The 23,524-nt window shown below is 31.5% G+C and overlaps 1 protein-coding gene across 1 annotated transcript; it reads right to left on the bottom strand.

Moving 5' to 3' along the window:
• Positions 1–4,833: 4,833 nt before the first annotated feature.
• Positions 4,834–10,476, bottom strand: LOC143062917 (uncharacterized). The gene is made up of 6 exons (XM_076234743.1): positions 10,410–10,476; positions 9,667–9,744; positions 6,895–7,067; positions 6,131–6,295; positions 5,502–5,548; positions 4,834–4,949 (listed from the first exon to the last, which is right to left on the bottom strand). Exons 2-6 carry the CDS (start codon positions 9,720–9,722, stop codon positions 4,878–4,880), a joined length of 513 nt encoding a protein of 170 aa, XP_076090858.1. The 5' UTR covers positions 9,723–9,744; positions 10,410–10,476; the 3' UTR covers positions 4,834–4,877.
• Positions 10,477–23,524: the final 13,048 nt, after the last annotated feature.

Raw genomic sequence — 23,524 nt, 5'->3', positions numbered from 1 at the left:
CTCAATTTTGATTGGATAGATGTGTTCAACATAGTAACCAAACATTGAATTATTTAGTGAGAGAACATTATCTTTTCAGTAGAATACGCATTTAAAGGTCCATTTGTCTTTAAGTTTGGATTTTGGCATATCTTTGTAAAGGATAAACAGGTAAAATGCTTGAAAAAGATTGCAAATGATAATGACATTTTGAATGTATGTACTCGCACATATCATCCAGATCGGATTCACTCATTATCTAAATGTATACATATTAATTTCATTCATTACGTCATTCTCTAAAAAAGCTCGAAGGTTGAATTTTTACGACATGTTTAATAATTAAATTATGTGGTATGTACTGTGTCTTTGCAATTGATTTGTCACTACCGAAGGCAATGGCTGCCTGTATCGAAGGCCTAAATGATTGAGAAAAAAAGACAATCTGTTCTTTTTTGGCATGTTTTGATTGTTGTGTTTTGCAAATATGCGGTTTAAATTATATGTCAAAATAGATGAAACTTGTAATTGTTCAGGACATCCTGCATGGTAAGTGTCGCGGGTGTATATGTTGTATACATTGTCATCAGGACATTATTTATATTGATTAGATATGAAACACTTGAAAACATTGCATAACAAATAAAAGAAAACAATAAGAATATTATCACTTGAAAATAACTTTTTCTTGTAACTGCAAAATTAGAACTACATGCTTTGGAATACTAAACCAACAGTGAGATACCAGGTATAGAGAATTATTGGGCAGACGCTAGATTTTCTCTACAAAAGACTTTTTAATAACTCTGTGATAAAAAAAGAGTTGAAAGGTTTCGATAACTTTTATACTGATCTTAACGTTCGATTTTTCACTGTAGTAAGTCATGATCATGGTATCAAGTAGACTTTATTGTATCCGTGGTACCCTTTATTTTAGATTGAATGGAACATATACGACCAGTGTTTGTCAAAACTGTAAATTATTTTATACGAGGTCATTTGTATAGTGGAACATACACTTAAATATTATTCAAGGTTTCTTAGCATGGAAGGAATCGTACGAATAAGATAAATAGCCAACAAGGAAACAGAAAACAATTGATTCCCATACCGATGTTGACAAACATGTTCATCAGAACATATCAAATATTTTTTGCAGTAAGAAATGAAAGCATCTTGATGATATCATTTTCAAAGTACTTTTGTTTCCTTGAACAATGTTTGTTTTTCATCCAAAATAAGATTGCTTATGTTTATTTACCAATAGTTGGAAGGATATTTTTTTTCAAGACTTAACTTGAGTTTTTAAATTTCTACTTTAATACTATACAGAAGAAGAGGACATATTAATACGGTACGAAAACAACTGGGATTTCACAGAATCTATTTGAATCATATCAACAATTATTCATGAAGGTAGTTTACAGTATGCATCAAGTCAAGTTGTGTCGGTAGCTTGGATATAACATTTAGCAGAATATCATTTTAATATTTTTCCAACAACTATTGTTTTGGTACAGTTATTTTTAAGGAAAATTAAGCTCATGAAATTCCGAAAGTACCTAAAACATTCAAATAAGTGTTCCTGGTTTTTCTCATTTGTCACTGTCGTTAGTATAAAACTGAATTTCAATACTTAATACCTTAATCAATCATTTAATATATAATAATGTAAACACAACATGAAAGTGTTTATGATTTGTGTTTTATGGAGTTATTTTTAGGTGTCTGCCAACATTGCGGTCTATAAAGATAAAAGTGGCATGTATTTTCGTTATTTCGTTGAGCCTTTATTTCTAAAAGTTCTTTGTCTGGCATAATCTTTGACAGGATATGAAATGAAATGTTATGTTTTTAATCTTTGCATCTAGTGTTTCGACCTTTTGGTATATATATTTTATGTGTATGAAATGTTCAGAAGTAGCCAGCCGTATTATATATAACTTGGAAATGTGTACATTTGCAATAAGATGTTGTTTTGAAGTCATCATTTAAAGTCGTGTTCGCAGTTGAAAATCTTTGATGCAAGAGTGTGGTATGAATAAAACAGCTAACACGAAGAGAGTGATTTATAAAAAAGAGGAACCAATAATTCTTAATTGATTATCAATAAATTATATCGCTTAAATTAGTACCATTATGACTATTGTTGGCAAAACAAAACTCAAGAAAGGAGTTTTTCTTAGTAAAGGCCGACTAAGTCAACGATATGAAATATCGAAAATAGTAGTTGTTAAATTGTATTAACTTGAATTTAGGCAGTTGTCAACGGGTTAGCCCACATTTTATGTCTTGACATTAAGTTTAGAATGGAGAGGTGGATAACATAAAGTATATATATATATATATATATATATATATATATATATATATATATATATATATATATATATATATATATATATATATATATATATATATATATATATATATATATATAATCACTTTCATAATGACTGCTATAACACCAATGAGTACAGTTGAAAACATTTAAAATACATTTATTCAGGTGCAGAAAGTTAAAAGACGAATACCATTACAACCGTTGTTGCCGCTACTGTTGTAGAATTTCACATTTTCCCCCATGTCCACAGATATATGTTGCTAAGTGATGGTCTACAGTCCTTCGGTATTTCGTTCCAATTGAGGACATTTACGTTAATACAATGATACAGTCAATTGAAATGTTAACAAAACGGCGCCATTAACATTCTTTTCATTGATACGTTTTAAGTTTACGTAAAAAAATAAATAATATTAACAAAGTGCCAGAGGCTCCTGGCTATGACAAGCGCAAAAATGCAGCTGGTTTTGGCAAATGTAAAACGCAGTGTAAAAGACGTTTGAGTTCGATACCTGAATAGATAAAAAAAAGAAACTAAGCAAAATGACAATGATACATACATTAACAAAGGAATACTAACAGTTACTGACCTGCCAGCTCAAGACATCAGTTAAACGGATTGAAAGATTATGTCTTCATCATATGAAAATCAAGCGCAATCCCTCCCGTAATGAGTTTAGTATTATACCATCATAATATTTATAAGACAAACATTACCCGTTTCATACGAGCAACTGGTTTAAGAGTAAATAATTGATATTTCCGATACAAAGACCCAAACAGCTTAAACCATAAAAACCGTACACAAATGTGACAATCGTTTAGATTTGGAAAACTATTAGTCGAGCAGATTGTGTTTTGCCCACCTTACTGTATAACGTAAAGATAGACAACTCGAGCAGCTTTTGAATGAAATTCTGTATCCCATTTATGAATACGAAAAGATAGAATGTTTTATTTATGTTCTTTTCGAAGCATTTTTAAAATTTTCATAAAAAAATATTGCTGAATCGTATATCGTGTCACCAACTTTGACATATAACGTTAAGATATACGACTCTACTAGCTTTGAAATGAAAGACCATGACCTATTAAAGTACACATAACATACTAATTAGATAAGAATAGATATGGCATAAAACATTTAATTATATACAATATCAAATATAAGTGTGTTTAAGAGGGATACATTTAGTTAATTTCGCAACTTTAAAAACACTTATATATTCAAGGTGATGACACGATCAAAATTTCATTCCATTTTCAACATGTGTCATGTAATTGGAATCCCTAATATTAGACATACATGTATCTGTATATTTGTCAATTGTGTCTTATTTTCTATTGAGAAATTCGCAGTGTGAGTGGTACTTGCATAGCATGAGACGCTTAATTTGGTGACGCACCATGGCTCGCTCCGTTTTTTGGAATTCCGGAATTCTCCAAAAAAAATTAGTTTCTTTGTTTTGATTGAAGTTCCAAAATAATTTGGATTGAGATCATTTAACTGCATTTTTAATTTCCAATCGAAGAACAACATGCAAATCTTTCACAACAGTTTTAGGCACTGAGAATTTAGATTCTGCAATATCCCAAAAATTTATTGTCTTAAAAGGCTTGAACAAGTAGACTTATATGCAATTGCATTGTAAAATAATGACTCTTATCATACTTCCTTTTTTAGGAACTAGTCAGAAACTAATGTTTCTGCTCCACTCATGAAAAGTTAACTTTGAACGTTCCTGATGAATACAATTAATAAAATGTTATTTTCATTTTATTCTTCATGTATTTACCAATATCTGTTATATATGATTTATGAAAGAATATAAATCCATTCAGATGATACAAATAATGGTGATAAAAAAATTAACAATTTGGTTAATCCCGAGAACTCCAATTGCGACGCGACTGTGGGTGTCAATAAGGTAACGTGTTCTGCTCTACGAACATCACCCAACATACGGGTTAAATCAATATAAAAAGGTAAAACTACACTGTATAAATTACATGCGTCCGATGCACTATCTGTATTTATCTGCATTGCCTAAAGCCGAATATTTGAACGACAATGATGTATAAGAATCAAACGGTTGAAAAGTTCTTTGATCAAAATGGTCTTTAGATAATACTCAAATCCATCATAGGTCAAATTTGGCTGAGTGAGTTGAAAACTTAGTTTATATTGGAATCTATTCTTTATATAGGATATTCTTAATTCAGAAATAATCATTTTTATTGTCGCAAAATCTCAATGTTACCAGAGGAGACAACAATTGAAAAATTGTGGTTGTTTTAAGACATAAATAAATTTTAAGATATCTTATTATAACACTCACGAGTAAGAAAATATGTTCTCCCAATAATGGAAACGTTACAAATTTAAATTGTGTCAGTTATATGCTATCATACAGTTTGACTATGAAAACATAATAATTGTGTCTCAGATGACTAGGGGCAGATGATTGGAACAATATGATAAATTTATACAAGAAAATGGTACAACTTGATAGAAACAGGTGAAAAACTTTAATAAATTCTGCGTTTTGTTGCTCTATCCAGAAGCCGTTGTTGTAACGGGAGTGTTTCCTCCTTGTAATTGAATAACAAACAGTAAAGTCATCACCTATAACGATAAATAAAAACATAAATATTAAAATATATCAATATAATACACGTTAATCACTAATAAATTGAAGAACTTGTTTATTGTTGCTAGATACTCTGCAAAAACGGAAATACATTCTAGAAGATACGAAACATTTTCAATAGAAAGTTGACAAAATAGATGAATATTTGAAATGAATAATCAAATATTTACTCAATAATTTATAAACGATAAACGATACGAGCAATTTGGAAACTCATCAAATATTTGTCTGATAGTGCAGAAAAACTTTCTGTTTACACTACGGTGATATTGCAGTTAAACAACTATCTTGACACTTCGGATCTCTACAATTCATTTATGACAATTAATCTGAAAAACCGCTATTTCAAGATTATACCTTGCATCATGCATGTATGCGTCTATATAACTTGTTCCTTTTTATCTCTATATGTTATTCTAGATGTGAATAAATCGTCATTGTCTTCTGGGGATATGTTCCGAAATGATTATGCCGGCAATTTGTATGAATAAATCATTTTAAACCCTTGATCATGAACTCTTACTTACTTCTGTGAAATACTTCGTGAATTCTGACTGATTTACATTGTTGCTATCTGCAAAATAAAAACACAAAAGCTTTTATAGTGAAAAATGCGGTTGAAACAAATAAAAGAATTACAAATTAAATGTAGAGGTATTTAATCATACCTTGAACTATTACTTCAATATATTAGTCCAAGATCAAACTTAGATAAATAATTGACAGTTTGGGTGCTTTTGCGGGAGATACGATGTAAATAAAATATACGTTTCCTGGGTAACTACAAAACGTCCATTCTCGTAAAAGAAATAATAATAATGATTAAAAAATACCAGGAAACTTTTTTTCTATCATAAAATCCGAGAATATAACTGTTTGTTCGCCAGTATTTTGTCTACAAAAACACATATGTGAAGCTTAAATCAAACAGGAAACATATCCAAATCAAGAGCGAAGTTGGAGAGAATTAATGACCCATAACTTTCGAAAGGTTTTGACAACTACAGCTAATATAATCAATTTCTGGGGGAGGGGGAATCTGGAGGTTTTTTGAACATTTCAAGGTTTTGTAAACTTATCAATAAATATGACAATATCAATAAAAAAAAGCAACAGTAGTATTTTTTTTACTTCTATTACAATAAAATTAACTTACGATCAGTATCCATTCTTTGATAAAACAGATCAAGGTCATGATGAGTTATAGTGTCATCTCTGTTGACATCAAATGTAAGAAACAGACCCTGTGCTATGGTATTCATCTCTGGTTGATTGTGAGCAAATCTCCCAATGAATTCTGCTTTCGTAATTACACTATCGTCTATTAAAAAAGTACATATATGAATTAGAATATTTCCGTTAGCTTGCATGATCTGGTTGATGAGGTTAAAATACGTCTTTTTTCAATTGAGAATTACAAAAATGTTCAAAATTAGAGTATTGCTGAATCCTTTGTTTTCCGTGCAATGTTTCGCTTTGTTCTTTTTTTTTTTATTATGCCGAGGTTTTGTCCTAGATGCATTGATATTGACTGTTTATTTTTTTCCCGAAATTATTGAATCAAATATGTTTAATGTTCTTTTTGAGGCTTATGAAAAACTTTTTCTGACAAATAAATAGCCTTGCCAAAAAATGTGTGAACAAAGTGCGATAACTCTATCTTATCTGTAAAATAAAGTGTAATATAAATGTTTTTCATTCAGTGTTAAAGGTTCATACTAACATGGAATCGTGTTCGATCGCAATTTTTTGACAAAAGTAAGCATTTCAATTTGAGTTTATCTTATTGCTTATTACTTCCTAAATATTGTTCCTACTGAAAAAGTATTTATAATAAAGGAACTTCGAATACTTTTATTTGAAATATTCCTACTATATGGATATACTTTTAATTAAAAAAATAACACATAATGAACGTACTGTCATGATCGTAGTCAGTGAAAATTACATCCATATCTGAGGCAGTAAATTTCCCATCTTTATTTGTGTCAGCACTTTGCCACAAAACAGCAACTTCCTGTTTCACAATGTGTTGTAATTTTGCTACTGCATTCTGTACGCTCATAGTAGAATGAGGAACTGAAGTACTTGTTCTGTTAACATAACATTTGAATTAAGTCATTAAACGGATATTTACTTAGGTAAGATAGCGTATAGATTGATGAACAAATTTATGAAAATCGGAGCGTCACTGATGAGTCATTTGTACACAAAATGCGCGTCTGGCTTAACTAATTTCGATCCTTACATTTATGATGATATTAATCATGATGATATATAACCATTCGTCATTTTCAAATCTTTAAAAATATCTATTTTTTCTACTTCTACTGAATGCAACATGATAATTAAAGATGCGATGCAATGACAATGAGAAAACTGTAAACGGAGAACCAAACCGGTATACAGCAGTTATCGGTTACCATACAACCTTGAACAAAAACAAAAATATACACCGTTAAGGAATAAAATTATCCCGTTTTACTAAACGAAAAAAATCAAAAGAGTAAATGAACAACCTGAATGTTGATACTTCAAAGAACGAAAAACAGTTTTGACAGACATCTAAAAACACCAACAAATTATTACTAAATTCTGGTATAGGATAGACACATAATGAATATGGTGGGGTTTCAGTGTTCACACAAGAACGATAAGTACAGAGAAATACATACATAAATAATATAAAAGTTCATTACAACAGGTAAACTACGAAAACACATAACAGTTCACAAAAACTTGTGTCTGCGTCCGATTTGTTGTAAATGGTACAAAATCGGTGATCAGTCTTTTTTATAAGTGATACGATCGGGGGAAAAGACAGCGGCATTCTAGATACGACATATCCGTGAAAGATATATTCTACAAGAGAGAGACAAAAACAAGACAGACTTGACTGTATCGGTTAACGTTGTGTCCTCAATCTCAAGTGCGATGGAATGAATGCATTCAAAATTGTCTCCAAATTTTGAATTATTTAAAAAAAAGTGATATCTATATAAAGTCAGAGGATACTGCTATTTTTTTCTTTCTTCCTAAGACGTTCATGTATTAAGTCATCTGTATATGAATAATAGAACAAGTCGAAAGTAAGAAGGACACTGTTGGTTTCAATGGGAAAGCCAATGGTTAGTTGAAAATATGACTACAAAAAAGAAGATGTGGTATGATTGCCAATGAGACAACTATCCACAAAAGACCAAAATGACACTGACATTAACAACTATAGGTCACCGTACGGCCTTCAACAATGAGCAAAACCCATACCACAAACTAACGGCCTTATTTATGTAAAAAAAAAGAACGAAAAACAAATATGTAACACATAAACAAACAACAACCACTGAATTACAGGCTCCTGACTTGGGACAGGCACATACGTTCTCCAAAGGTTAAACATATGTTGTCAATCAAGAAATAAAGCATCTTAAAAGAAATCTACAATTTACCCACTTATGTAAATATTCCCTTTAACCCAGTAAAGGGTGTTCCTAAGATAGGAAGCTTCTACATAAGAAAGAAAGAAAGCAAGCATCTCGATAATGTCGGTTTCAAAGATTTATTTGATTAAATGAGAGTCTGGATTCTACCATCCCTAAGATAAGATACTTGTATCTACGGACCAACACTTTAGACTTGTCTTTTAAAATGTTTTAGTTATGAATGGAGAATGCTTGTGTAAAGTATAGAAAAGTCAATGTTTTATTAATATTGTATGTACTTTAAAAGATCTTTGGAATTAGTATCTACATCTGATTCACGCAACCTTTGGAATATGTAGTTTAACGACACTTGAAGCCCGGCTTTGATTGCTGATACAATTGATGTTTATAATCTAGAAAGAGGTTTCTTTGATCACTTGGAAGACCAAGCAATATAACGTTATTTGAAAGGACACTTTATATCCAATACAGTGATGGACTATGGTTAAAATTCCAAAGGAACATAGAACAGACTTTTGATTATCCAGGATTTCCATTTTAGTTAGTGTCGTGGGGGTATATGTTTTGCATTGTCCTTGAAGACGTGGATTTCTTGTTAGCAAAATTCAACTGGTATCACGGCTTGGAAATAATTTCCTATTACCAAATCTTGAATTGGTATGACGATATTTTACAATTATCTTACAAAAAATGTCTTTGAAATACGATACACTCATTCAATCTTGTGCGCATCTTTGTCAATGTAAAGTTGTAAAAAAAGCTCTTGAGTAGATTCATTGTATCTGTTAATGGTGTGAAAAAATGTACTTCTTGGCGTATAAAAAAAACTTAATATACACACACATGTGTTCGTCTCAACTATATTTTTTCTACTATTTTTACAGGTCGGCCTCTCCTTTTTACTACGGTTCAAAATCATGTGCATACAATACGGCATTATGACATCATATCGACAAGTAACCTATCTGCACTCAAATGTCCATATAATATCAACCTGTGCATTTTTGTTTACAAATTACAAACATTTGGAAAGCTTGAATAATTTCCTTTTTTGCCATTGAAGGGCCCAAATCATACCTCTTCGATTAGATCAGCTTTGCAACATTTCCGTTCGCGTTTTTCTTTTAAATAATTTGGCCTCAAGCATCAGCGAAGAGACATTCGTTGTCTAAATGTTCATTGTTGTACCGTTTAGCCGGATTATTGTATTTGCTACAGTATTTTTGACATGTAATGTCATATTACTCACAGTGGAACAGCCAGACTACTGCATACCATTAACGCAAGACAAAGCACTTTAATCATCTTGCTATATGTTCCTTAAGATCTGGAAAATGTTGTATTGGATTTGATCAACATTATGTAGGAAATATTAACGTAAATCATTAAAATAATAATGATAAAGATGTATATTGTAATATGATTAAGTAGTTTTCGTAGAAATAGCTTGATTAAGTTATTAAAGCATCTCAAAATAAAATATGTTAATTCGTCAATGTATACATAGGTGTATCTTAACTTTGCAAGAAAATGAGTATGAGTTATAGCATACATTTAGCTTACAATTAATCCCTTTTTGAAAAAGTCATTATGTAGACTACCAACTTCATGCAAACTATTGTATTTATTATCAATATTTTGGTTAGAACGAAACACTTTTGAAAAGCCTACAATTTATTTTCATACATTTGAACTATGGTTAAGGAATCGGACCTGAACTACGCGTAAAGTAAATGCAAAAGGAGACATGATAAATTCATTATATCAAATAAACAAGTACAATCCTTTAAAATATTCATATAATTCATTCTTGTGAGGAATACAGGAAAAACATATTATATATTACATGACTTGTTTGTGTTGTATTATTTGATACATATGCATGTCCGAATAACTTGAAGTTGCAGTTTGTTTAAAAAGTATTGTAAACCGTTGGGAAAAAAAATAATCATTCCACATTTTCACCATTGAAAGAATTTAAACTGTACTTACTCTGATCTACAAGAAAGACTGAAGAACGATAGTATAGAGGTTATCAGTTTTGTCTGGTTAAATGCAGAGATAAGAAACGTCATGTCTCAGATAGTTATTATTGACACGTGCCGTGAACATGTAATCAGTTTCATACTTTTTTTTAATAATTTTGTTCTTTCATCAAATTGAAATTGAAATAACATATCTAGACTATTTGAATATACATGTACCTACTTAAAGTTAAATTTTGCGTAATACTTTGTTTAATGTGAAAATCACGTATCAGGTTTTGACAAGTGATCTAGATCTCAAAAGCAAATGCACTTTAGATGATGAAATCACAATGGCCCTGAACTGAACGGCTAAAATTCATATTGTTAACTTAGCTCGAGAAAAATAAAAAAAAAAAAAACTGCAGAATTGAAATTTAAGCAAATGTTGTTCCTCTGATCCCATACGTCTTAATAGTAGAAAATATTAAGGGACAATCACACAAATTGAAAACAGACCCAACAAAACAAAAATCAGAAAAAGACAACAGCCAACAAAACACTACAAATGAGTATAAGCCAACAGTAGTATACTGGTGTTCAAAAGTCTATTAGATTAAGAGAAAACAAATTCGAGTTACAAACCGAGGGAAACGCCAACTATAAGAGGAATACAAAAGAACAACAGGAACACTAAATTGCAACAAAAACAAACGCCTACTTAAATAAAAACAGACTATTTGATAACAGCTGTCATATTCCTTTATTCTTATTTATCTAAAATTGAGCAAAACGACTACTCCTTAAAACAGGAGATGATCCCATGTCGTAATCATACCAAAGCTAAATTATTTCTAAATTGAATTATCAAAGGTAAAAGCAAAACGTACGAATAAACAATCATTCAGAAATTCATTAGCAAATAGCATGATACGAAATCCAAAAATTAATAAAAACGTAGCATAACAGATCAACCAAAACTTCAAAACAATACAACTTTACTCGAGTGAGTTTTAACCTTTGATTGAAGGTTGTTACTTACTAGAACACTTCCTCATGTTAAAGTCATTCCCAAGAAATGTTTTTCGAACGTCCTTATGATTATGTTGACATCATGATTACGTTGACATTATAAAATATGAAATGTGTCACACCACCGAATGTAAATTTTAATGGAATGATTACGGGGTGCTACAAGCGAATTATGAATCAACCTTCTGATGCACCTTGTTTTCTCCACGAATTTTGGTGTTGTTTTTTTTGGCAAGTTTTAGTTTCCTTGGTTGTGTTTGAGGACTAGTTTCTTTTCTTTTCGTCTTTCCATGGACGTTTTATATTTTTGATTGTCCCTGTTCTTTACTGACTGAATTACATAATCGATAAACTAAATACTTTCAATGTTTTTTTTATCCTTTGCCTCGTAATTCTGAAGACTGTCTGATGGACGGTCAACCCCCGTGCAAAGATATTTCTAAATGGGCAACATATTTGGCACACACCTTTTGTATGTTCAGTGCTTTCTTTTTCATAGAAGGGATTTATGTTATGTTGTTATTTTCTTTACGTTTACCTCTTTTGTCGTACACTTTTTTCTCAGCAAATAATCGCTTTTATTTTTCGCTGTCAATCAAAATAGTAATGCAGGCAGGGAATAATTGTTTAAAAAATGGCATACATCTGGGGATTTTATCTTTCAAATATTTTTTAATATACACGGTGAAAATAAACCTTTGTAAATTACGTGGCTCCGTCGAAGACGAATGATTCACTAGTGAGTTTGACTAGCTATATGATCAGTTGTATTCGAAGTCAGGAACATGACAGTTGTTATCCATTTGTTTGATGTGTTTGAGCTTTTGGTTTGGCCATTTGATTAGGCACTTTTCGTTTTAATTTTGGTATTTTTTTATTTCACTTTTCACTTGTTTTGTTATTTTTCAGGAATCATAAAGTACCCACAACAAAGACATTCTTTGTATTTAACGTATCATATTCAGTTGTGTATGTTTAATAGCACAAGAGCGAGTGGTATTTCATAAGAAAAATTAACACATATTTTACAAGATAATTAAATAGCAAGTGATCAGGTAAGTGCATTGTTGAAGCTGCTGTGATTGTAAAAATAAAATTGTCATTAATGATCATGATGATGTCAAGTTTACTGATAAATGAACAGGCATTCGTCACAACTCGGCCGATTCCGTATGCAGAGTCAACCGAGTTTTACCGATTGATAAACAGGTTGATATAATCGTATGTACGATCACTAATAACGTAATATGCATGTCGACATTGCCATACTTGATCACGAATGGTCATATACGATGACATTTTTTGTTTAAAAAGATATCAGCAAAGTCTTTATAGAAGGACATTTCACAAGCATTTGTATATTTGTAAAACACTTTTTGTCGAAACATATCTTTTTGGAAAAAGTCTTAGCTCATATCGAAAAGTAAAATCACAAAATACTGATCTCCGAGGAAAATTCAAAACCGAAAGTCCCTAATCAAACGGTAAAATCAAAAGCTCAAACATATCAAACGAATGGATAACAACAGTCATATTCCTGACTTGGTGCATGCATTTTTTGATGTAGAAAATGGTGGATTATTCCTAGTTTTAAAGCTAGCTAAACCTCTCACTTGGCAAATGTTGTTGACAAAATAAATATAAAGATGCTATTTTGGCATTTTCTGCAGCTTTCCACAAAATGCAAAAGTGTTAGACTAGCTCAAAAATAAAAATACTGATGATTGACCGTGTAAAGTATTCTATATTGTAAAAAATATTTCCATACTCAATGACTGTTGTACACCTTACAGCAAAATTAGTTTTATTTACCTGTGTAAGTTTTACTTATTGAGTGGCATTTTGTCTAAGGTTATTGTTGACTCTCTTGTATTATTTAACATCTTAACCCATATCTTATTAATTTTATATTTACATTGTGTCATAGATCAAATTATTCGTTCAGTGTAATGGCTTTCTCAATCGAATGCGTTTTATTCAGTTTCGCAGTATCCGTTAGTTAATTAAATCCTAGTACCTATGTTGATAGTCGTTTAATTGGCAATCATACACATATATATATGCTCTGTTTAACGCCTAATAATGTACACCTGTTGACAAATTTATGATTTCAGAAATGAATTTTGTTCTTATGAGACCATTTTCAACAATGAAGGTTCTACAGTAAACACTATGCATTATTGGCTTCTAATTGCTTTGTTTTTTAAAACGTACCTGATTATTAACTTAAAGGTAAATCCTGAAAAGCGCTTCGAACCATCCAAATGTATAAATTATTAATTTCATGTGAGCTTGTATTGCAACTATTTTTTAATGTGGATGATACTTTGATAAAAATAGAGTTATGTCGCTCTGTCTTTGAAACAATGCAGTTTTTGACAAAACCAACGCAGTATCTGTATGTACCAGTGTAGTTTACAATTTATGATCTAAAAAGTTATCATAGGTGGACGAAAGATACCAGAGAGACAGTCAAACTCATAGATTGAAAAAAAACTGACATGGCTAAAAATAAAAAGACAAACAGACAAATAACAGTACAGAAGACAAAACATAGAAAACTAAAGACTATAAAACAACACGAACCCCACCACAAACTGGGGGTGATCTCAAATGATCCTGCTTCCCATGTGGCATCCGTCGTGTTGGGTATTGTAGTAACGACATAAGGAACATATCCGATATCATCTGTGAAACGGTTATTCCATAACGGTCAACCATTTCGTGGTGACGATACCAGGATAATAATTTAATACGCCAGACGCGTGTTTCGTCTACATAAGACTCACCAGTGACGCTCTATATCTAAACGTTATAAAACGTTTATTACCTAAACCTAAGCAAAGCATGTTTCTACTATAGATGATGAGACAGTAAAGAAAAATTATGTCAACTGTTTGTCTTGTGAGGCAGTGTACATTATATGTGATCTGTTTATCATGTGAGGTATTACGCATTGTATGAAAATAAGGAGAAGTAGCATTCTTGTTAATGAGAGAACTATCACGTAGAGCCCAAAGGACGGGATTGTAAACCACTCTAGGTCTCACGTCAAGAGATGTGGTATGATTGCCAATGAGACAACTACACAGCAGAGACAAAATGTAAACAACTGCAGGTCTCAAGTGCTTAGTAAGCGAATGTGGTTTGATTGTCAATGAGACAAATATCAAGCAGAGACATAAAGACATGCATTAAAGCAATGGCCTAATTTATGATTTATAAATGTAGTCAATATAACTTGTTTTTATTTAATTTTATAAGTATTACAATGTACATTGCATATGTTTGCCAAAAGACATTATACCTGGCTCCGTCATATACAAAAAGATGTTTAAATTTTTAGCATTTACCATCTATGGCGGATCAATGGCAGTGGTGTACCAATGGGGGAGAGGGGTCCGGGGATTGAAACTACCCTTTTTGGACGATCAATGCATTTGAATGGGAACATATAGTTTGAACCCCTCCTTACTCCTGGGTTGGAAACTCCCCTTTTTAGAAATGGCTGGATCCGCTCCTGAATGGTTTTGAATAAAGAGAAGGTAGATGCCCACCGAAAAAGAAAAAGTTACTATTGTCAAAATTAGAAACATGGAAAATTGTATCAAAACAATCAAGTTTTCAGTCTTAGGTGGTCCGAAATCCTTGATGAACTTTACGTTTGAACAATAGTTGCTACTCTAACGTCTTTTTTGTATATTATTCGAATATTCATTTTCATCTTGGGTACCAAAAGCAAGGACAACATAGGTGCATCTATGATATTCTTTAATTGATTGATTGTTGGTTAACGCCACTTTCAGTACTATTGTGCTATTTTGGTACTACTAATACTGTATCACAACCTCAGGATAGTGATACAGTACTAGTATTTCGACTACCGAGACTCCTACAATACAGTTTGAAATGTATGCATGCATTTGAAATAAATTGATAAATTATCACATCAATTTACAGTATAATGTCGTGATTACGGTTTTCAATACAAGTATTAAAACATTATAAATATAAACATTCCAAATCATTATAGTAAGGTCAAATTAAATTAATAATAAGCTATATTTGTTAAAACTTATATATCACATGTGTCATGCACCAATAATTCCGTATATTTATAATATCATGTAAAACAATATGGTAAGCAAAGAGCTATCAAACTTAACGAAAATGAAAAAGGAAAATTAAATACACCCTTAATTTTCTTCGGAAAGTGCATGACTTGTACCTAGAGTGCATTTCTTTCTAACCAAAATTTTGTAAACATTGTGCGGCGTTTGTTGTTGTTTTCTAAACGCTGCAAAAGTAGAAACAAATACATCGTTTAATTATTTCGATTCTGAATAGGACAATTAAGGTAATTTCTATATCCGATAAGTATAAGTGTAAAAGCGTTTGTGTAGGCTCTGCCATGAACCTCCCTTTTTGTTTGTAACGAAGCAAACGGCTGGTACTATGATTTTTCAGAGGGAGGAGTTTGAACAGCCAGCATGAACGGTTGTCGTATCAAGTTCAAATATGTCAATTTCGGAATGCAACACATTACAGTCATAATAAATGAATAAGTAACATCATGTGCACCATTTAAGAGTGTTGTTTTTATTAAAGTTAAGGAAATATATCAAGTGCATGATAATTTGATAAAATTCATTATTCTAGGAAGTCAATATACGCATGTGCAAACAAATTTTATTGGATTTAGAGCTTGGGTTTCTTTACAAAGCGAAAGAAGCACGTCAAATTAGAATTAGTGTTTCTTGCCCCTGTTTGAACTTTCAATAATGCATGCACATGTTGTTGATAAACAGACTCTTTACAAACGTTAAAACAAATACATCGTTTAATCAGGGTGAAGTTAGAAAGAAATGTATCGTTTGTTCTAACAAACGATGAACGACAAACTGTAGACGCATGTTTAGCGAGTGCATATTTTGTCAAGGTTTATGTAAACTTATGAATATGACACTAGTTTTCAATTGAATTTCGTTAAACTGATAAATGCCACTTCTATATCATATTATTTTTACAATTCTCATCTAAATGAAATACATAATTAAAAGAACACATCATTAGTACATTTTTTATGAGTTCCTGTATATTCAAACATAATAGCAAGTCATACAAAAACATTACAAATATATTAACACCACACTAGTTTTAAAACTAATTCAACCATGGTTTGAAACAGTATAATGCCATAATTATTTACCACGTTTATCATGGAACCGAATGTTGTTTTTTTTTTTGAAAATTTATAACAAAATGAACCAAGTGACCTTCACATTTTTAACTTTGTCTACTGCAATGAGATAAATAATGGAAATTGCTTTTATTTTTGATTAATCCCTTTGAACTTGCACATTTAGCTTTCGCCGAGAAATCACTAGATAAAGATAGTATATCAATATATAGCGATCATCATGAAGAGAACTGTCTCTTTGGAGCAACATGAAAAACTAATAATTTTAATATAAAAAAATAAAAAATTATATAATATATTTGATATATTGTATGCGATCTGATACATGTAAGCTTGAAAAGATTAGACGAACTTATTAGTTATTATATTTTTAAATTCATATGCAAATAAAAATAACAATCTGTGATGATAAATGAAGAGATGTTTTGCCTGCGTCATCATGTGTCCGTTTGTTGCTAAATTTTGATGGTTCAAGAATCATGTAAAACTAACAAATTGTAATGATAAATAAAAGACCTTTTGGTCTGCGTCCGCGTGTGTCCTTTACTCCTAAATTTTGATGGTCTAAGATACAAACAAGAAATGTTTGTGTACTAAGAAATCTTTTAAACAATGAAAACGATTAAAAGGGAATTTTTAGTCATATGTATATCCTAAATATCATTTAGGTGAAGTTTCAAAAATAATCTACTGATGTGTAGTTTATATAATGTTCCGATAATGATTTTATGCCATAGTAAAATTGGCGGCATGAATCTGACTGCGTGATCATTTGAGTTTAGATGTTACCCGTAGTCTTTTTCCGACTGGCTTTATGTATACTTTTGAAAAATTGAATTCGAGTTAAGGCAAAACAAAGTGTAAAGGAACACGGTCTAATACTTTGAAATATTATAACATACAAGTTTATCGATCGATCGATACTTGAAAAAACATGACATAAAAAAAAATTACATATTTTTTGTTATTGCTTTGAATAATTGTATTACTTAATTAATTCGAAAATTAAAGGTTAAGGGAAACATACCCTGTCTTAATTCATACTCCTCACCGTCATTTTTTTTTTTAAATCTATGTAACACAACAAGAAAAAAAATAACGTAACCAGCAAATTTCGGAATTTTCCAATTAAGAAATTGGAGGAAGCATACTCCTCTTGCGTAAAGTCTGACTTGGAAATTGTGTTAGTTCACTTCGTCGTCTTGATGATTGTTGCATTGACATTTGTGGTAATTGGCTGGGTCTTCTTATCGTACTTTGACGCCGTGGCGAATTGTCTACAGCTGGAAACATGCTTCTACGTCGGCCTTTCAATGTATTATTGGACTCCAAAGGAACATATTGTCCACTTTCATCTCGAACTTCAATTCTACTCGACACTCTTCTCTCAGCAGCTTTTCCTACAACTCGAGTTTGCATGTTTGTCTTGTAAAAAGAAAATATATCCGGCAGCTTATCATCCTTAAATCTAATTTGAGGTTGTTCTACTACCTCGGACTCACCTTTCTCCTTGTCTTCCGATTTGTAATGCACACCCCATCGTGATTGAAAATACTTTTTCACTTTATGTTTCATCTGATCTTCTTCAAGTATTTTTCCAGTTTCTTTATATTTCTTCATTAAGAAGTCCATTTCTCTTTCTTTTCGTACTTTTGGATCTTTACTTGCAATGTACTTTTCAACATCCGTAGAAAACGATGCAATCGGGCGACCGTTATAGTGTCCGAATAGATTTCCAGTAGGCGAAGTTAAAGTGTCTTCTCGACTCATTTTTAGACATTTTTCGAGGACCATTGACTGAACAGCTTTCTTACGTACACGTCCAGCTGATCTTTCGTTCCTTTGTTGTTCTTCTTTCTTTTCTTGGTCAAAGTAATGTTTTAGAGCATCTTTTCTATATTTAGCAACATCGTTCATAATAACCATGTACTTCCGATTACTGTTTTCTTGTCTTTTCACAGCTCCTAATCTTCCTTCATTCATTGTTTACGTAGTAAATTACACAGACTCCCTTAAAACACTAATTGAATCAACCCACTATTAGTTTTTCGTTTCTGGCGAGACGAATTTTTACATTATAATAAAACGTTGCATCCTTATTTATCATGAAAAATACATACTAGCTGAACTTTTCCAAAATCTTTTGGAAATGCCGTAAATAATTTTAAATGCAATTGTCAATGCATGTATTATTTTAAACTTGACATTTAAAACAAAACCCCGTGACCTATATCTTTACATTTAATTAAAGACATACTCCTTGATTAAATAAATAAATCTTAGGTACTACAATTACTTAAATAACTTGTTGATGTTTATTGTTCAAGTCGTTTTAAGATCTTTATCCCCTTCATTGGCATTAAATGTTTAAATGAAGGAGTATAATTAACCTTACGTTATACTGGACACGATTATTCGGGGGTCTAGATTATGAAGCATTTAATTTACCATAGATTAAAAAGCCAGTCTATAAATCTTTCATAATAGTTTAAATTTAGCCTACATTTCCTTAATTGACTGCAGTATTTTCCTTTGCCAAATGCGCACTGTTCGAATAAGAGAAAAGTTTCGATCATTTGCAAATCATATTCAAAATCAAATTAATAAATCTAATCAGATTATTTGTCTATCTCGCCGTTCCTTTGTCCACATAGACAATAGCACATTTACATTACTAATTAAAGGCACTTGTAAGTCCGAATCTGGAGTATGTAAACAGTTGCCTATAATGCGAGACCGACCACATAAAGACCGCCTGCGAAAACTCAATTAAGCTTCCAACCCTTTGTTTCCGCCGTTTGCGAGGTGACATGATAGAAGCCTATAAGTTGTGGACAGGATTACACGACAAGAGAGTAACAAGCGGTTGACTATAGTTGCACAACACAACTTAATCGACAAGAGGCCACTCAATGAAACCGAAGAAATAACGAAGACATCTGGATCTGAGAAAGAATTTTTTCATCAACAGATTCGTGGACATATGGAACAGCCTCCTTGAAGAAGTTATAACAGCAAAAAGTTTAAACAAAGATTAATTTTTTTTAGGCCAACCAACCGTTAATGCATGATTTCGAAGTAAGAAACGTACAATCAAATACAGCGATGATGAAGTGAGACAGAATATAGACTAATGGTACAACAGTGTCAGCGTTCTGAAGATCCATATGTATCCATAGGTATGACAACTTTCAGTTCTAAAAGTACGGAATACTATTTAGATTGTGTAAGAATTTTTAAAAATCTTTCATTTTTCTAAAAACTGAAAACGTCACTTTATAAATTCCATGCGTCCGATGCACTGTTTTAATTTATCTTTACCACGAAAGCTCAAAGCCCAATAAATACATTTGTGTCCCTTTGGCACTTTCGACGCTCATTTATTCCTCAATTTCTGTTTTTTGTAAGTTTATAGTTATTATTTCGATATCACTAACTAGTCAAAACATTTACTAAATTTTATCATCGGTACAAGGACGTCATTCGTAAATATTACCCTACAAGCAGACTTCTTATACGTTCAGGTATTTCACATCCAATCTTTTATGGTTATATTCTTTATAAAGCACAAAAATGTCAGTATTCACCTCAGAAGCTATTAAACCTTTAAATAGACTTATTAATAATGAACATATTTACGTTACTGTTGTCAGGTCATTAAAGATTGCATATTTCGGCTTTAATATTGATTCACTTATAGGGTCTTTGCATCGAAAACCAGTTGTTGGCATGACACAGGTTGTGTTCTTCTCATTATGATGGTATGATACTAAACCCCTAACGGGAGGGATTGTGCCTGATATTCATATGATAAAGACATAATCTTTCAATCAGTGTAATTAAAGTCTTGATCTGGCATGCCAGTCAATTGCTAGTAGTATGTTGTTATTTATGTATTATTGTCATTTTGTTTAGTTTCTTTTGTTACATCTTCTGACATCAGACTCGGACTTCTATGGAACTGAATTCTAATGTGCGTATTGTTATGCGTTTACTTTTCTACATTGGCTAAAGGGTATAGGGGGAGGGTTGAGATCTCATAAACATATTTAACCCCGCAGTTTTTTTTTTTGCGCCTGTCCCAAGTCAGGAGCCTTTGGCCTTTGTTAGTCTTGTATTATTATTAACTTTAGTTTCTTGTGTATAACTTGGAGTTTAGTATGGCGTTCATTGTCACTGAACTAGTATATATATTTATTTAGGGGCCAGCTGAAGGACGCCTCCGGTGCGGGAATTTCTCGCTGGATTGAAGACGTATTGGTGACCATCTGCTATTGTCTTTTATATGGTCGTGTTATTGTCTCTTTTACACATTCCCCATTTCCATTTTCAATTTTATTCTTTTGTATTTGAGCAGACCTTCTAGAGCCTCAATGAACAACGCGTGTGATATTGTACAAACAAATGTATATTTTAGAAACAAAGCATCTCAAGAATGACTGAAGTATTTGATTAACTATGGATAATATCATGTTTATGAATAATAATTACAAATAATTATGATATCATTTTAGATAATACAATGATGAACTTATATAAAAATTGATCTGATTACGTGTTATTTAAAATTTTGTGCCATTATTATTAACATTTTTCTGTACTAAAAGTAGCATATTCATCTATTGTAATAAAAATTCATAATACAATTAAAAATTGCTTACTAGTCCCACTCTGTGATTACCTTTAGATAACTCTGGTTCATATCCCAATCAATCTATCTTGAAAGGAAGGTAGATTATACGTTATCAATCAGAGTATTTTTCAAAAATGATGAACGGTTCTTTATATTGGTATGTAATCATTTTAAACGTTTCAAATTTATGAAATTATATTCGTACATCAATGTTTTTGATACACCAATAACAAAAACTGAAATATATTGAATTGATACATTTTGTAACTATTCAAATTTATATCAGAAACCTAAACTTAATTATAAAATAATGAACCTGTTAAAGGGAGACAATACTCGCATAACGTTTTCGAAATGGCACATAATACAACGGAATGTCACTCTTGCATACAAATTGCACATCAATATAATTAATTAACTGTGCAATCGCGCTCCACCTTCAATGATGATTCTAAATTATAAATATAACCAAAGTTGTTAATCTATAGATAGTAAAGACTAATGAAATCTAACCCACTGTTAAAATATTTCTTTGCATTTTTTAAAAATTATTCCAGTAAAATGCTTGAGCCACTTGACTTTAATAGCTCATAATTAACGTTTTTACACAATATTTGAATAAAGTAGCTAAAGATTATTCGCTTCTCAAAGTGTAAGACGCAATAAAAATCGTATGCTTGCACTATCTTACCCAAAAACAGATTTAATTAAGTTCTGAACATTTCGACATTTCTTAGTTAAAACCGGTTTTAAACAAATCACAAGTACGTGTTAAGATCTGACTAAATACCCATATCCAGATATCGTCAGGTAAATTTGCTACTAAAAGGCTAAGTAAGGTTCATCTCACAAGGACATATCTTTTACTTGTTTTAGCTGTACAGTCATTATGGCCTATATGTACTAGTGTTAAATGCGGGCTGTGTGTTTTTTTTTATTGTCGAGCCTGCGACTTTTGTCACAAAAAGCAAAACATAGCGATCCTACATTCCGTCGTCGGCAGCGTCCACAAATATCCACTCCGTGGTTGAAGTTTTTGAAGTTCTAATAACTTTCTTAAAATATCCTGGATTTCTAACAAACTTAGACAGAAACTTGTGTATGATCAAAAGCTATTATCTAAAAGGAAATTTTGTAAAAAAATGTTTCCTGCTTTCCGTATATAACTTATAAATTGACTTAATTTTTCTTCCAGTTAACATTACATTTCTACATATGGTCTGCAGTTAAATTTTTTAAAACATTTTTTTTGATTCATAAATTATTCTGGATTTTTACTTAGCTTGGACAGAATTTTTTTACAATCAAATGATAGTATCTAGAGGATTTAAAAAAAAAATATTTCCCCCCATTATTGTTGAGCCTTCGACTAACAGCAAAAGTTAGCGATTCACTGGGTTCAGCGGAACCCTTATGAATTTTATATATACTCTCTCCTAGGTGGCCGAGTGGTCTAGCGTGTCGGATACAGTGCAAGGCGATTTGGTGTCACGATATCTCAGTAGCATGAGTTTGAATCCCGGCGAGGGATCTTATATTTTTGGGCTGATGTCTAGACGAATCATATATACTCTCTATATATACATGTACATTGTATATATATCTATCATATTTAGTAGTAAACATAACTAAATTGAACTTGATGTGTAAAGCAATCAACTCCAATCATACTGCATCAGGCAACCTCGAGCTGAAAAAGCCATATGATATTCCCTATACCTGCGTAATAAAGAAATTACTTAAGTATTGAGAGCATTTTTATTACACTTAGAGTTGCAGCAAAGCACAATACTTCAATTTTGATATTAACCACGATTTTGTCGATTTTCCAATATTCCAAAATAAATACTGTTTAGAGTTTCAGTATAAAAGTTTGCTTGTATTATGTTATAGATGTTATTAAAACATGGCCATCAGTTATAAGGATTTAAATGTCTTTGACTTATAAGGTTTACTTTGAATGTAATTGACATTAACATGAAACTATGTACTTTTAAACGGTGACTCTTATGCTTGGTGCAATATCACCAGCGTAATAATCATATCGCTGTCAAAGAATGGAAGCCTTGTTGAATTCTAAAAGTACAATTCTGATTTTCCTTTAATCTAATTTACTAAATGACTTGATCAAGGATATGTATAGTGAGATCCTTAATTTGATTAAATCATGACTATATTTCAAATAGAGAAAAAGGGCATGACTATTTTATGCCAATATCACTTTCAAGTCTTATTAGAAGATTAAAACAAAAAATAATCAGAATCATATACATTAGAA

Source organism: Mytilus galloprovincialis, chromosome 2 (genome assembly GCF_965363235.1).
Source record: "Mytilus galloprovincialis chromosome 2, xbMytGall1.hap1.1, whole genome shotgun sequence".
Taxonomy (NCBI): domain Eukaryota; kingdom Metazoa; phylum Mollusca; class Bivalvia; order Mytilida; family Mytilidae; genus Mytilus; species Mytilus galloprovincialis.
Note: the sequence above shows the minus strand (reverse complement) of the source record. Positions and strands in the feature narration are given on the sequence as shown.

What these genes read in the sequence shown, in the direction of transcription:
- LOC143062917 (XM_076234743.1), bottom strand. Translation starts at nt 9,722, where the DNA reads ATGATTAAAGTGCTTTGTCTTGCGTTAATGGTATGCAGTAGTCTGGCT. An exon ending in CACTGACTACGATCATGACA is followed by an intron (nt 6,296 to 6,894) that starts GTACGTTCATTA and finishes CTTTTTTAATAG; the next exon opens with ACGATAGTGTAATTACGAAA. An exon ending in TCAAAGAATGGATACTGATC is followed by an intron (nt 5,549 to 6,130) that starts GTAAGTTAATTT and finishes TTTATTTTGCAG; the next exon opens with ATAGCAACAATGTAAATCAG.